This window comes from Botryllus schlosseri, chromosome 16 (assembly GCF_051294905.1).
Source record: "Botryllus schlosseri isolate E-star chromosome 16, Bs_hap1, whole genome shotgun sequence".
NCBI classification, from domain to species: Eukaryota; Metazoa; Chordata; class Ascidiacea; order Stolidobranchia; family Styelidae; genus Botryllus; species Botryllus schlosseri.
In genome coordinates this window covers 6,899,530-6,911,381 of record NC_137251.1, presented here as the reverse complement: position 1 = coordinate 6,911,381, position 11,852 = coordinate 6,899,530, and the positions used below count along the sequence as shown (strand labels likewise).

General features: G+C 41.7%; 1 protein-coding gene and 2 long non-coding RNA genes across 10 annotated transcripts in view; 2 read left to right on the top strand and 1 right to left on the bottom strand.

The window, feature by feature from the left end:
* Positions 1 to 4,176, top strand: part of LOC145458693 (calcium/calmodulin-dependent protein kinase type II subunit alpha-like) — a 35,912-nt gene extending 31,736 nt beyond the window's left edge. For 5 of the 8 annotated variants that reach the window (XM_080337143.1, XM_080337145.1, XM_080337140.1 and 2 more), the window contains 5 exons: positions 673 to 729; positions 2,142 to 2,187; positions 2,248 to 2,418; positions 2,479 to 2,596; positions 3,319 to 4,176. In XM_080337143.1, coding sequence (XP_080193269.1) covers positions 673 to 729; positions 2,142 to 2,187; positions 2,248 to 2,418; positions 2,479 to 2,596; positions 3,319 to 3,442 — 516 coding nt within the window. In that variant the 3' untranslated portion in view covers positions 3,443 to 4,176. The remainder of the gene's footprint in view (positions 1 to 672; positions 730 to 2,141; positions 2,188 to 2,247; positions 2,419 to 2,478; positions 2,597 to 3,318) is intronic. The other 3 variants (XM_080337144.1, XM_080337148.1, XM_080337147.1) reach the window with 1 other exon arrangement.
* A 4,059-nt stretch (positions 4,177 to 8,235) lies between these two features.
* On the bottom strand, positions 8,236 to 8,933 carry LOC145458699 (uncharacterized). Its single transcript, XR_013921177.1, has 2 exons — positions 8,876 to 8,933; positions 8,236 to 8,649 (listed from the first exon to the last, which is right to left on the bottom strand). It is a non-coding gene; the product is annotated as an uncharacterized LOC145458699 (long non-coding RNA).
* A 323-nt stretch (positions 8,934 to 9,256) lies between these two features.
* On the top strand, positions 9,257 to 10,236 carry LOC145459280 (uncharacterized). The gene is made up of 2 exons (XR_013921332.1): positions 9,257 to 9,517; positions 9,937 to 10,236. It is a non-coding gene; the product is annotated as an uncharacterized LOC145459280 (long non-coding RNA).
* Positions 10,237 to 11,852: the final 1,616 nt, after the last annotated feature.

The following is an 11,852-nucleotide window of genomic DNA, read 5'->3' as shown; positions in this document are numbered from 1 at the left end:
GCTTAGTGCCGGTGGGCTAGCGACTTTGTCATCAGTTCGACATTGAAGAAACTGTGCAGTGTGCATCAATAACTTTTCAATAATGTTCAACTCTTAGTTCCGCCATTGCGCCGACGACCCGTTTGTTTCAACGAGCTGGTAGACTCCGAATAATGCCCGAATTTTGTCATAGTATTTCCGACTAAAACATCGCATGTAAATTGCTGTTTTACCACTGAAAGATTAGACCACTCCACTTGGGCCCGGGCTTTTAAATTACAATTCACGAACTGCAGTTCAAACCTTTGACTTTATGCCGCCACTTAAAATCAGTGCATGCGATGCCTAGAGTTGTGTTCAGCGTAAATCTTGCGCTATAACCCGGCGAAGATAGATGGAGCAGAGCGAAAATCCGTTATTCGCATGCTCTGTTTTATATGGATTTCTGTCGTATAGCTGTTGGAGGTAAATGCGGTTTCGTATCTCACCATAGATGCTGCGCTTCCACTGAAAGCAGTGATTCGTTTTGTGCATGTATTTGTCGTAGATATGCAATGTGCATGGCCGCTGCTATGGTTGTTGGTTTCGTGAGCTGGTCTGGAGTCGTGACCATTAACGTATGTTTTTCCTTTTAACATCGACACCATTTTACTCGACTCCTTCGACTTCTTGTTTTCCTCTCATATCGCGAAGGAACCCCAGTCGCAGGGGACGGTCGTGAGGGCTGATACAGCTGGCACTCGCGTAAAGGTTTGTAGAAAAGAAGTATTGCAATATGTAAATGCGGCGATGCTGAAATGAGAGAATTGCGAGCAATCTCTCGACACACGGCGTGTGGCAATTTCGTGTCTGGACTAACCCCGGTTTGCTCGAAACTATGCATGTTACTTCCAATCTCTCCTCTGTTTGATGTGTTTCCTTATCTTCGAGATTAAAATCCTGGATACTGAGCGACAAGCCTATATTTACTGATTATATATTGTAGTCAAATGATTCTTGCCCGCCGCGTCACGGTAGTATTTCGAGGTCCGTCATAGGGCACTATTGAAAGTTTGGTTGTGTATATTGATACTGTCATGTGAAACATTTTCTATTTCAAATTGTCGGCTATTTCTCAACAGAAGCGGGCGTCATTAAAATCGAATTCGAATGAATGATAGTTGTAATCTGTGACAAAATATGTACAAGCACACAGGTTGCCGTGAATGGCATATGACAACTATCAGTTAACAGCAACGTTAGCACATTCGATCATACTAATTATTCAGAAACCAACACAGAATAATGATATCGGTTTTCATCCGGCTGTATGTGATATGCCATGCGCTACAGAATATGTTAAAATCGGAAGTCGGCGACTGATACAAAAAGGTCAAGAACCACTGTAGTCGTCGGTGGTACCAGACATAGTACTTGCGCTTTCCACCTCCCATGTGTTTTGCACAGGATTTACTCCGATACGGAAAGAGATTTTGCGGTCGATCGCGTGCCGGGGTGCACTCGCCGATCAGTATTCCCATTAAAATGATACCTTCTGAATCGCATTTTCTGTTGAAGATGCGTAAGATTGTTCATCCTGACAGATGAAGTCTGAAGCGAAATTCTACACAATGTGAATAATGCACACTCTGCCTGCTCATAATTTGTTACTCGATATTTTTCATCGTCAATATTCGCGTACTTCATCTTAATCGATGATAGTATACTGTCCTCATTTCTGTGGCTATTGAGTTTAGAGTACCTGAGTTGCCAATAACCACTCATTTCACTTGTGAGTCCGGTTGAAATTTATCAGCGATTTCCAGTTGTTACATCTGTTTGCTGCAATTGGATTAAAAACGACTAATTGTGTGCTTCAAATCTTTACCTATTCATTAGACGATTTCAACTTTGAGCTTGAATTAAGCTGGTCACTTTTGTCCATTAATTTACTTCTAGGCCAGCTCTCCAGAATATGCGATTTTGTTCCCGTTTCCATACACAATATTGAGATGATTATGTCGTCACCTTGCAACAGTGATGACATTTAATCACCCATAATTACCGGTCTCGTATTTGGACATATCACTGAAGCAAGGGTCGTGACGAAAGATAACTATGTTACGTTTGTAGTATATTTGCAGTTTTCATATAATCTTATCTCAAATTACATCACTCAATAGGGATCAGGAGAAAGTTCATCCCTTGTCGACGACGAAGAAACGCGAGGTTGGTGCCTGCCACTGAATGGTCGCTGGCTACCTGATCAAAATACCACATTGTTTTCAGCAAAGAAGGCCGAAATACTGCGCCTGACCGATCAACTGTTACAAGCGATTGCAGACTGCGATTATGACGCTTACAGCAAGCTGGTCTCGCCGGAACTGACGTGCTTTGAACCCGCCGCGAAAGGCAACATGATCGAAGGGTTGGAATTCCACAAGTTCTTTTTCGACAACAGTAAGGGGCGGTTGCTTGGCGGGTCTGGGGCGACTTTCTAATAATGCGTGGTTTACGTAGAAACGATGAAAAACGGGAAGATCAGCAAGAATACGACTATGCTCAAACCGAAAGTGAAGCTTTTAGCCGACGATGCCGCTTGTATTGCTTATATCAAACTTACTCAATCTGTTACAAGGTAAGCCGGTAGGTCTGGTTACAATTAAATCAGTTCGGTCGCCTGTTGGAGAACTGAATCCCCGCGATCGTGGCCGTGTGTCCATGTGGCGGCTACGTCGTCCCCTGCACGTTGGGTATTACGAACAGAGTTGATCAGTCACGAGCTTCTATCGTTTCGGGAGTACTCAATTGTGCTTTTCATTTTTTTAAATAAAAGTATATAATTTTTCACTTTTGTAAAGCGCTATGTAGTTTTTGGATATGTTGGCGTCACATTTATGAGTGAAATTGTATTAGCGAAAAGTCCTTCATTACGGTAACTACTTGAGTTTCCGAATATTTCACCATTTGTAAGGTCATCAGGCATTTTGCATCAGTCTCGAAGATGCACTGCGCGAATTGGAAAATACGCACATCTATTAAACTGCTAAAAGCACAGGATCCTCAACCAAATATACTTTTTGAAACTAGCCCACTTTTAAGACATTTTTCTACGTCTTGGAAATAGCTACTTCCACTTGTAATAGATTAGAAATTTCCAGCATTACTTCTACATCCACTCGAGTATCTGAGTACCTACGCTGTACACTTTGACAACCTATGCCTGCAAAGAGATTCATCTCTTTATTCGCGAGTTTCGCGGATAAAATGAATCGACAAGTACGATGTTGTAATGTGCTGTTATGTTTTGCGCTGCTGGCTGCACTGGGCATGAACATTTATCCCCCTCTTTTCCTTTAGTGATCGAAAGACGACCGTAGATCATAGCGAGGAGACCAGAGTTTGGCAGCGAATCAACGGATCGTGGCGCATGGTGCATTTTCATACTTCAAGCTGCCTGGATCGTCCGACCACAAGCATATGAAACGCCTAGCGGCCGCTCACTTTCAGAAGCCCGTATTTCAGTAATCATGTTAATTTTTGAAGCACAAAAGCTGCGCTGTATCCCGTGCCGCGCTACTGCACGCGCGTTTTTACCTCCGAAATTTCGACGACGAAGCTCGCGAGAAGGGCCGGCGTCATTGCATCGAATAGCACCGATATTTATGACTATTTTTCTTAACCTTCTTCGTGATGAAATGAAAGATGATATATCGTAATTGTACCGATGAAATGTGCTCGCATTATTTCAGGGTTGATCTCAATCCGGCCTTGGCAGCTTGATGAAGGCATGGCGCTCTTTCATATTTGATCTTACTTTCTTTTATTAGCTGTTTCTACCAATTGAAAGATATCCAACTGTATACTCGGATAAGATCAGGTCCTTTCACAGCATGTTCTAATGCATTTGAGAAATCACGGCACGCCTCTATCGGTTTTACTCTGGAAATTTTTAAACACGTACCACAAATGGGGTTCTTCGCACGTTCATGGTCGGTTTATTTGTTAGAATTCTAGCCCTATCCGAGCCATTTTCACGTTTGCACGCCGTTTGAGTAGATCGGTATATTTTTAGCGATGAACTCAACGAATGGGATGTATAATCCGCACTTTATAATACCGCAGTAATTGTAGCAGTACATTTGAATGTGCCGTCCACTTGAAACAGTATCGTCTGCTAGATCATCGTTTAATAAGAGTAATTTCTGTAGCAGAGTACATTGCCCGTTATTTTAAAGAGCCATGATATTTTAGTTATTAGGTAATGGAGCGATCAGACTGGAACAATGGTCGTAGCATCTTTTGAGAGCCTTTGAAATCTTTTCAGCAGATTTTCTCGCATGCCTAGTTGGGTGAGCAATGAGTATTGAGGGGTGCCTTTATTTTGTACAAAGAAACCTCAATATACAAGTTCTGTACCTCCCAGGAAGCTCTACAAAGAAACCTAAGAAACAGGGAAACTAATTTGTGTAATGAAGAAACATTGCAGACTAACACGGCGTGATCGACTAGCAACATGTAGTCTCAGAATCTCGGACAGTTGCATTCTATATAACTGATAGTCATGCAGGCACACAGTCACAGCTATACACAATACATAAATCTTTCTTATGCGCACTGGTATCAGCTAAATTATTGCATGGGCTAGGTGTTATAGGCTATGCAATGCATGCTACCATAATTAGGCAATATATCTAAGAGGAGAGAATCTTTATTCGTGTACATTACACATCAACGTTACACTACAAAAATGTAACAGTGAAATGCGACATGCAAGGTAGACGGGAGGCTCGATATGACAAAGTCTTCAGAGCCGAGCCACCCAGTAATGTTTTGCGGAAATCAAAGTCGTTTAGTCAGGAGATGCTGATCAACGGTCGAGTGAAAAAAAGGTTTTATTTCAATCGAAAAAAACGGGGTTCTTATATCCCGACGAATGACCTAAAACTTCATGAAATATTGGCTTTAGTGGATTGCCCCCATTTTCTGCGCGCGAGGAGGTAACATTGCCCATCTCGGCAATCCCTGATCGCATAGTCATGATATATAGCTCAAAAGCTGCCAGACCATATTTCTGTCTGTTCTGAGAAGAAAGTTTGCTATATTTACAAAACGAGTTATAGCCAAAAGACTAAAACAAATCTTATTTTTTTTTCAGATTCTGGCGTTATACACTGCAGCTTGCAACATACAGCGCGGTTATTTACTCTTAATAAGCTAATGTGTTATTGATAAGTTGATGTTGTAATTACATATTGTGACGCCACACCTCGTTATTTTACAAAGTAGCCTAATGTAGGGTTTATAAACACAATTGCGGCGAAAACTAGACAAAGTGGAGAAAAATTTAAGATTTTGCATAGTGGCGATTCAGGTATCCACCAAATTCTTTCCTAAAAGACAACAATCCAGTCGAAGACGATCACGAGTGGAGACACTCATTACAAGCACGCTCGCACGACATAATAGCAGTGTTGGGATGACTCGAGTCATGACTTGACTTTGACTCGGCGCTTCAAAAATGCGGACTGACTCGTGACTCGGAGCAAAATTAACGAGTTAATTTCAAGTCATCAATAAAATCGCTTTATTTTGTGTATGTTCGCATTGTTCGCGATTAGGGCTGGGCAAAATCGAGTATCTGAGTGATTCGATTCTGAATCACGCCATATGCTTCAAGACGAGTCAAGTAATCGAGTATCACTCATTATGACGTCATAAAAGAATGTAATATGCAGTGGTGGCTTTTGGGGTGGGCGGTCGCCCGGGGCCTCCCCTGGTCGAAGCCCCCACCCCCCCTATTTGGATTATGCGCTTTTTTCAAGGATAATAACGAATAAACATAGAAATCCGTGTACCAAGCAAGAATATGATTCCGTACAGATGTGTCAATCAACACCCAATCCCTGCATTTGTTAGAAAAGTCCCGTATCCCGATAATCATCACGTCTCTGCATGCGGTAGAATTACTTAGTTTCGATGTAGTCTATCCTTGCACACATGCAAAATAGACATGGCCGAATCCAGCATCTGGCCAAACCTTGCCGCGGTGAAAGGTAGATAATAATAACAGATGCAAAAGGGGGGTCTGGGGGCGTAGCATAGATACTTATAGGCCCAGGGCCCCCCGTTCGTAGGACCACCACTGGTAATATGTCAAAGTTCAAATATGTACCGCTTATGCCACCACAAAGAATATAATAACTGTTATCCATTATCCATCACATTAAAGATACTTTGGTATTTTTTCGACCATACCGATTTTATTGCACTTGGTGACAATGTTGTGAGATGACCATGACTTCAGAAATGTGCTGTTTCCAGTAACGTTCGTAGCTTTGTACCATGTTTCGTATGCTACGATACGGCCAATCAAGGTTTCAACAGTGAAAATTAGTATCGTAACGATAATTCTCGTTGGTAAATTAACTTTCAGTGGCGAGGAGCGTATAATTTCAGTACTCGAAAAAAATCGCCTTTTACTACTCGACTCGAATCATTAAAATTAATACTCGATTCAGATCCGAGTACTCGAATCATTATGCCCAGCCCTAATCGCGATACGCCTGTGTCACTTGTGAGAGTAACCAGGCATTCACTGAATGTACGTTTGAATGATCCTCCATTATTGCATCACAAATATATTGACCACAAACGAAATGATCACAGGTTACGTTGTCGTAGCAGTAGTAATAGAAGAAGAAGAATACAATAGCAACGTATCTATGTTTCCTAGACGGCTCAATGCTAACATTGTGCAGTGATCACCTTTACCAACCCTCTTGTATGATTCAAATCCATATCAATTTGTTACTACTTCTCGAGGCTGTCCTGAGGGACGAGTTTCAGCTCTTTGACCGAGCTGGACGAGAGTATCTGGCTGATAGTATGTATGACTGACTTCCGATATTCTTAACTAGCTTGCTAATCCAGAGACAGTGTCTTTCCGGTACTTTGTATTGACGAACAGTGAGCACGGATCAACTAACCCAACTTAATAACAAGACGTTAAAAAATACTTGCAAATACTGTAAATGAAAAAGACATCACGTCAGTGCCCTACCAAACGAGGAGCAACTTACGACCCTGCTTACTACACGGCCGTCGAAAGAAAAAGTGAAACGTGGTCGTGCTTCTTCTGCCGTCCGATGAGGCGAGTCGAGCGTGACCATTGTGACGAAAGAATAGAGTTACAGAACCACCGTGACAGAGGCTTCGTATTCGATCCTTATTGGGTGATGTAATAACAGGCTGTAGCATAGCTATACAGTTAGTCGCGTATTTTATTTGCGGTTCTACGTGTGCGTGATAGAAGCCTTCTTGCATGCATATTAAACTTTATATTAGTTATTTGATGCAAGATAAATGGCAAAATGTCTGACTTTGAACCGTCACTGATACTTCGAAAATTCAATTTGACTTGAATCGTGACTCGACTCGAGTCACCTTCGAAAATCACTTGACTTGACTCGAGCCAAAATGTGCAATGACTCGTGACTAGGGCTGGGCAAAATCGAGTACCAGAGTGATTCGATTCTGAATCACGTATTATGCTTCGAGTCGAGTATTCGAGCATCACTCATTATGACGTCACAACAGAATATACTATGTCAAAGTTCAAATATGTACCTTTTAAGCCACCACAAAGAATATAATGCCTGTTATCCATCATAATAAAGATACTTTGGTATTTTTGCGACCCTACCCATTTCATTGCACTTCGTGACAATAGGCCTGGTTACATGTTCGACTCGACTTGGCGTTCAAGTCGTCTCCGGTGACGTCACGCCTCATCTCCGAGCTGACTCGTAAAAGGGCCCTGTTTACATGATCCTTCAGAAGCTGTATCGTGGACGACCGCTTTACCCCTTACATTCGTAGTAAGTCTGGTGGGCAAAGGTACAACGACAATGTGTGTTTGGTCGTACTCTGAAACGTGTCTTATCCTCGAAATTAACGAGGATGATGAGATACTCATAATATCGATATTTGTAGAGGAAAATAATCTTGTTCATATCATGATCGTAGAGGAAAACAACAAGTAGCCTATAAGTTATCAGCTAGCTTTTTCGGCGTCAACGAAGATGGGCCGTGAAGTAGGCGGGAGTAACGATTGTTTTAATATTTCAGGCATCACTTGTCGATGCGATTAAAATAAGGTCATTACCACTCAAGTGACCCACTTGCAAACCCCATGTGGCCTCTAGTTGTTCGGCAGCTCCTCTGTAACAGACTACCCCATGTATGCGGGTGACTCAAGAGTCACGATACAGCAACTACTGCAGAGACTTTATTGAAGCATCTTGTCGGCATGATATAGGCTACCAAATAGGAAGTTAACAATACCAAGAATGTCTATAAAAACTGTAAGCAGATCACTATAATCCAGAAGTAAAATCAAAGCAATAATCCCAACACCGCTGCGCTTCATCATCACCAGGAGAGTCACAAATCTCCATACCATCCTCCCGTGAAAGACACCAGCTCCATCCCACCACACGCGCGCTCACATCAGTTTAGCCAGTGGAACAGTATGTACGGAATGCAGCCATCGTTCATGTATTCCCGTATCGATGTAGCACACTGCACAGCCGTTTCTTCAATCGGTTCATTATGCATATGCATTATGCATGTCGTAGTCGAATTGTGTAGCCTATACCGGTACAATCCACATATCTTCCGAACTGTAGTCTGAGAAGTAGAAATACAGATGTAACGTTTTACCTTGTTTGTCATTTTATGTAACTGATGACAGCAACTATAGGCCACTACAGATCGAAGCGTCGCAGCCACATATCAAAGAACACATAGGGAATCGCTAATAAAACTGTCATAACAGAGCACGGTTGCTACACCGGTACTGGTGTATTACATGCATTCCATCGTAAACAAGCGAGCACTTACAAAGTAACCCCACCTTTCCTTGCCATGTTTGCCCAATTTCTCAACAACAGATGAAAAACATGTATTACGATTAGAGCCCGACCGATTATCGGCTCGCCGATAATATCGAGTCGATCGATATCACGCTTGGAGAGAAATATCGGTATCGGCCATTGAAGGTAAAAAAATATCGGCCATTTTCGTGACGTCACAACATGGTGGCATAGGGAGTCAAGAGAAGTCGATGAAAGACGTGAGGACGGGCAATTATAAAAATAAATGGCGAAGCTGCATATAGTGCATACTGCATACAGGGCAGTAGGCGTGTCTATCTGAATATTATAGATAACAAACCACCGTTATGCCCCACTGACTTCGTGGGAATCCCCCTGCAGTAATCGATCACCAAAGACCACTGAGCTATATAAACACTGGAGTGCGTTACTCGCGATATTTGCGTGATCAATTGGCCGCCATCTTTGGGTTAAGTTGATAGTTGCGCGTTAAGCTGGTAGTCAAGGCAGAAGTGGTTGGTTGATGTGACTGTTTTGATTACTCTTTGGCCTGGACATATCGATTTCGATGGTTCGGACAAGATAAGGTTATATATGTGTCACCGTATGTATTCATTTGCAAATATCTTCCTGATGTAGATTGCTTAACTCGTTGTATCCAGGTAAATAAACATATGCTTCTGCTCAAAAATTCCTGCTGGCCTTGAGTGCTGTTTTCACAATTACTGGGATAAGTCAATTGTCATGGCATTGATAATTCGATTTGGATATGATACCGTTAATCCTAAGGGAGCTTGGTAATGTTGTCTTCTCTATCGCTACAGTTTCAGGTACTGTGTATGGCAATTTGATTTGGATATGATGCCATTAATCCTGAGGGAGCTTGCTGATGTTGTCTTTATACTCATTATAGCTTCAGTTTCATGTACTGCGTCCTCGAATTGTTGTTGCAAACACACACTGTAATTTACTATTCTTACAAATCTTGAAAACCAGCAAACAGGCACATCTCAAGTATAAATAATTACCAAGCTATCAAATGATTGCACTGGATAATGTCAGTTTTGTTGTTATTTCCCAGGTACTGTATCTATAGGTAGTAAAAGCATCTATGGCTATGACCACCAGCTTCAAGTTATTACCGGAGACTGCCTCAGAATCACCCTGGCCTCGATTCGAAATCTTCTCACTACAATGGCGCTGATGTCAATGCTATCTCTGCCAGCTACGTGGTGGCTATGAATACCACTGGCGGAGGAAAATTCAGCATCATGCGACATGACATAGGCACAGCTACAATCAAATTTATACGATCTAATTGTTATTCTACTTATTCATTGTGTCAAAGTAGTCGAAATAAATCGTAGAAAGTGAAAGTGAGGATATGTGAGTTATGTGTAGCAATATGGGTTAGCAATTTCAGCAGAGGTGATCAAATGAGAGAAATAATATATTTATATCATTAAATGAGAGATACAAGATGAATGCATGAGTACGTATTTAGATTGGGATAGAATTGCCTTGTACTCACTGAAATTGACGCTATGTTGGTTACAACAATCTGTGCTCGGAGTTTATTATCGTTATTGATTTGATCAGATCAATCATCGATGAAAAGATAGCAAGGTAACGCAACGACCTGAGGTAATCTACAAAATCTACACCCACCTTTCCTTGCCTGCTAGATGAAGCATTCCTACCTGGTGCGTTGTCGGATCAACCATTTCTGGGATCATGCAGTTGCTGCCTACCTGATCCCTTTCTTCCCTACAAGACGATGCATTACAACCTGGCTTTCGATCAACCATTTCTGGGATCACACGAAATACCGCGCTGTACTGTCTAGTACCCAAACTTTCGTTTTCAGAAACACTAGCTTCAGTCATGAGAAACGCAAGGTTATGAATGATTTTTCTATTAAAATAAGTAACATAAAAAAAGTATAAACAGAAATATACTAATTAATTGTTATTGACTTGACGTCACCCTCGACGTAATTGAGGGTGATCTGAAAGTAAAATGTGGGATAAGTTAGGGCTTAATATCTGCGAACGAGGTACAATAAAGAACCAATTCTGATCGAAGTTGCAATTTAAAAGACCAAATTTGCTGACCACTCCCATCTAGCAAAGTACCCATTCTGCTAGGCAGTTTCTGATGAGTTTGAGCATTTGACAAGGACTAAAATTACTTGGATTTGATGATTGGGTAAATATGGACCAGGAAAACTAGACTCAATGTTCCTGGACGATATGTTTGCCGGCAATGAGGAAAGCCAAGCGGAGTGGCAGGAAAGCCCGTCGCATGTCAATGAAGCAACAGTTGCACCGGTTTCGTTAAGCTTGTTCATGCAAATTTTAACCAAATTTGCTCGTTCCGATCCTGTCAAACCATTAATGAAAAAGTATCCAAGCGGAATCTTCCAGGATGAATTGACGCAAACAGCCATAAAAACTAATACATCTCTTGCCAGTGGCAAAAAATCATCGTCCTGGCAGTCAGTATCCATGTCTACATATCCTCGATATCTTTTTCCATCCAAAAAAACCTGTTTGCGGATCGACATTTCATCCATCATTATGGAACATATTACAGGAGCTGTTGATGCCTCTACTTTTCCTTTGATAGCAGAAAACGCAATACCAGTAAAGCCAGGCTCAGCGGGAAGTTTTCCATACTAGCGTCTTATCACACTCGGATGGGGAAGAGCGAGTTGAAATTGTATGCCGTAGCAGAATAATACAGCAGCGTCATTGCAAAAATATTGCAGTTCTTTAGAGTATTTGACTCCTTTTCCACCAACTTCATGCACTGCAACAGCTCACTTGGTAGACGACTGAATTTTTGTGACATTACTTCTCCACACAAATCGCTGATCAAATTTTTTTTTTCAGAGATGCAATGACCTCATCCAGAGTTTTCACTTTTTTTCTCAGGCGGCATGTCCTCATTTTGGCAGCATGCAACCCCTTTTTAATTTGTACCACTCTACGGCGT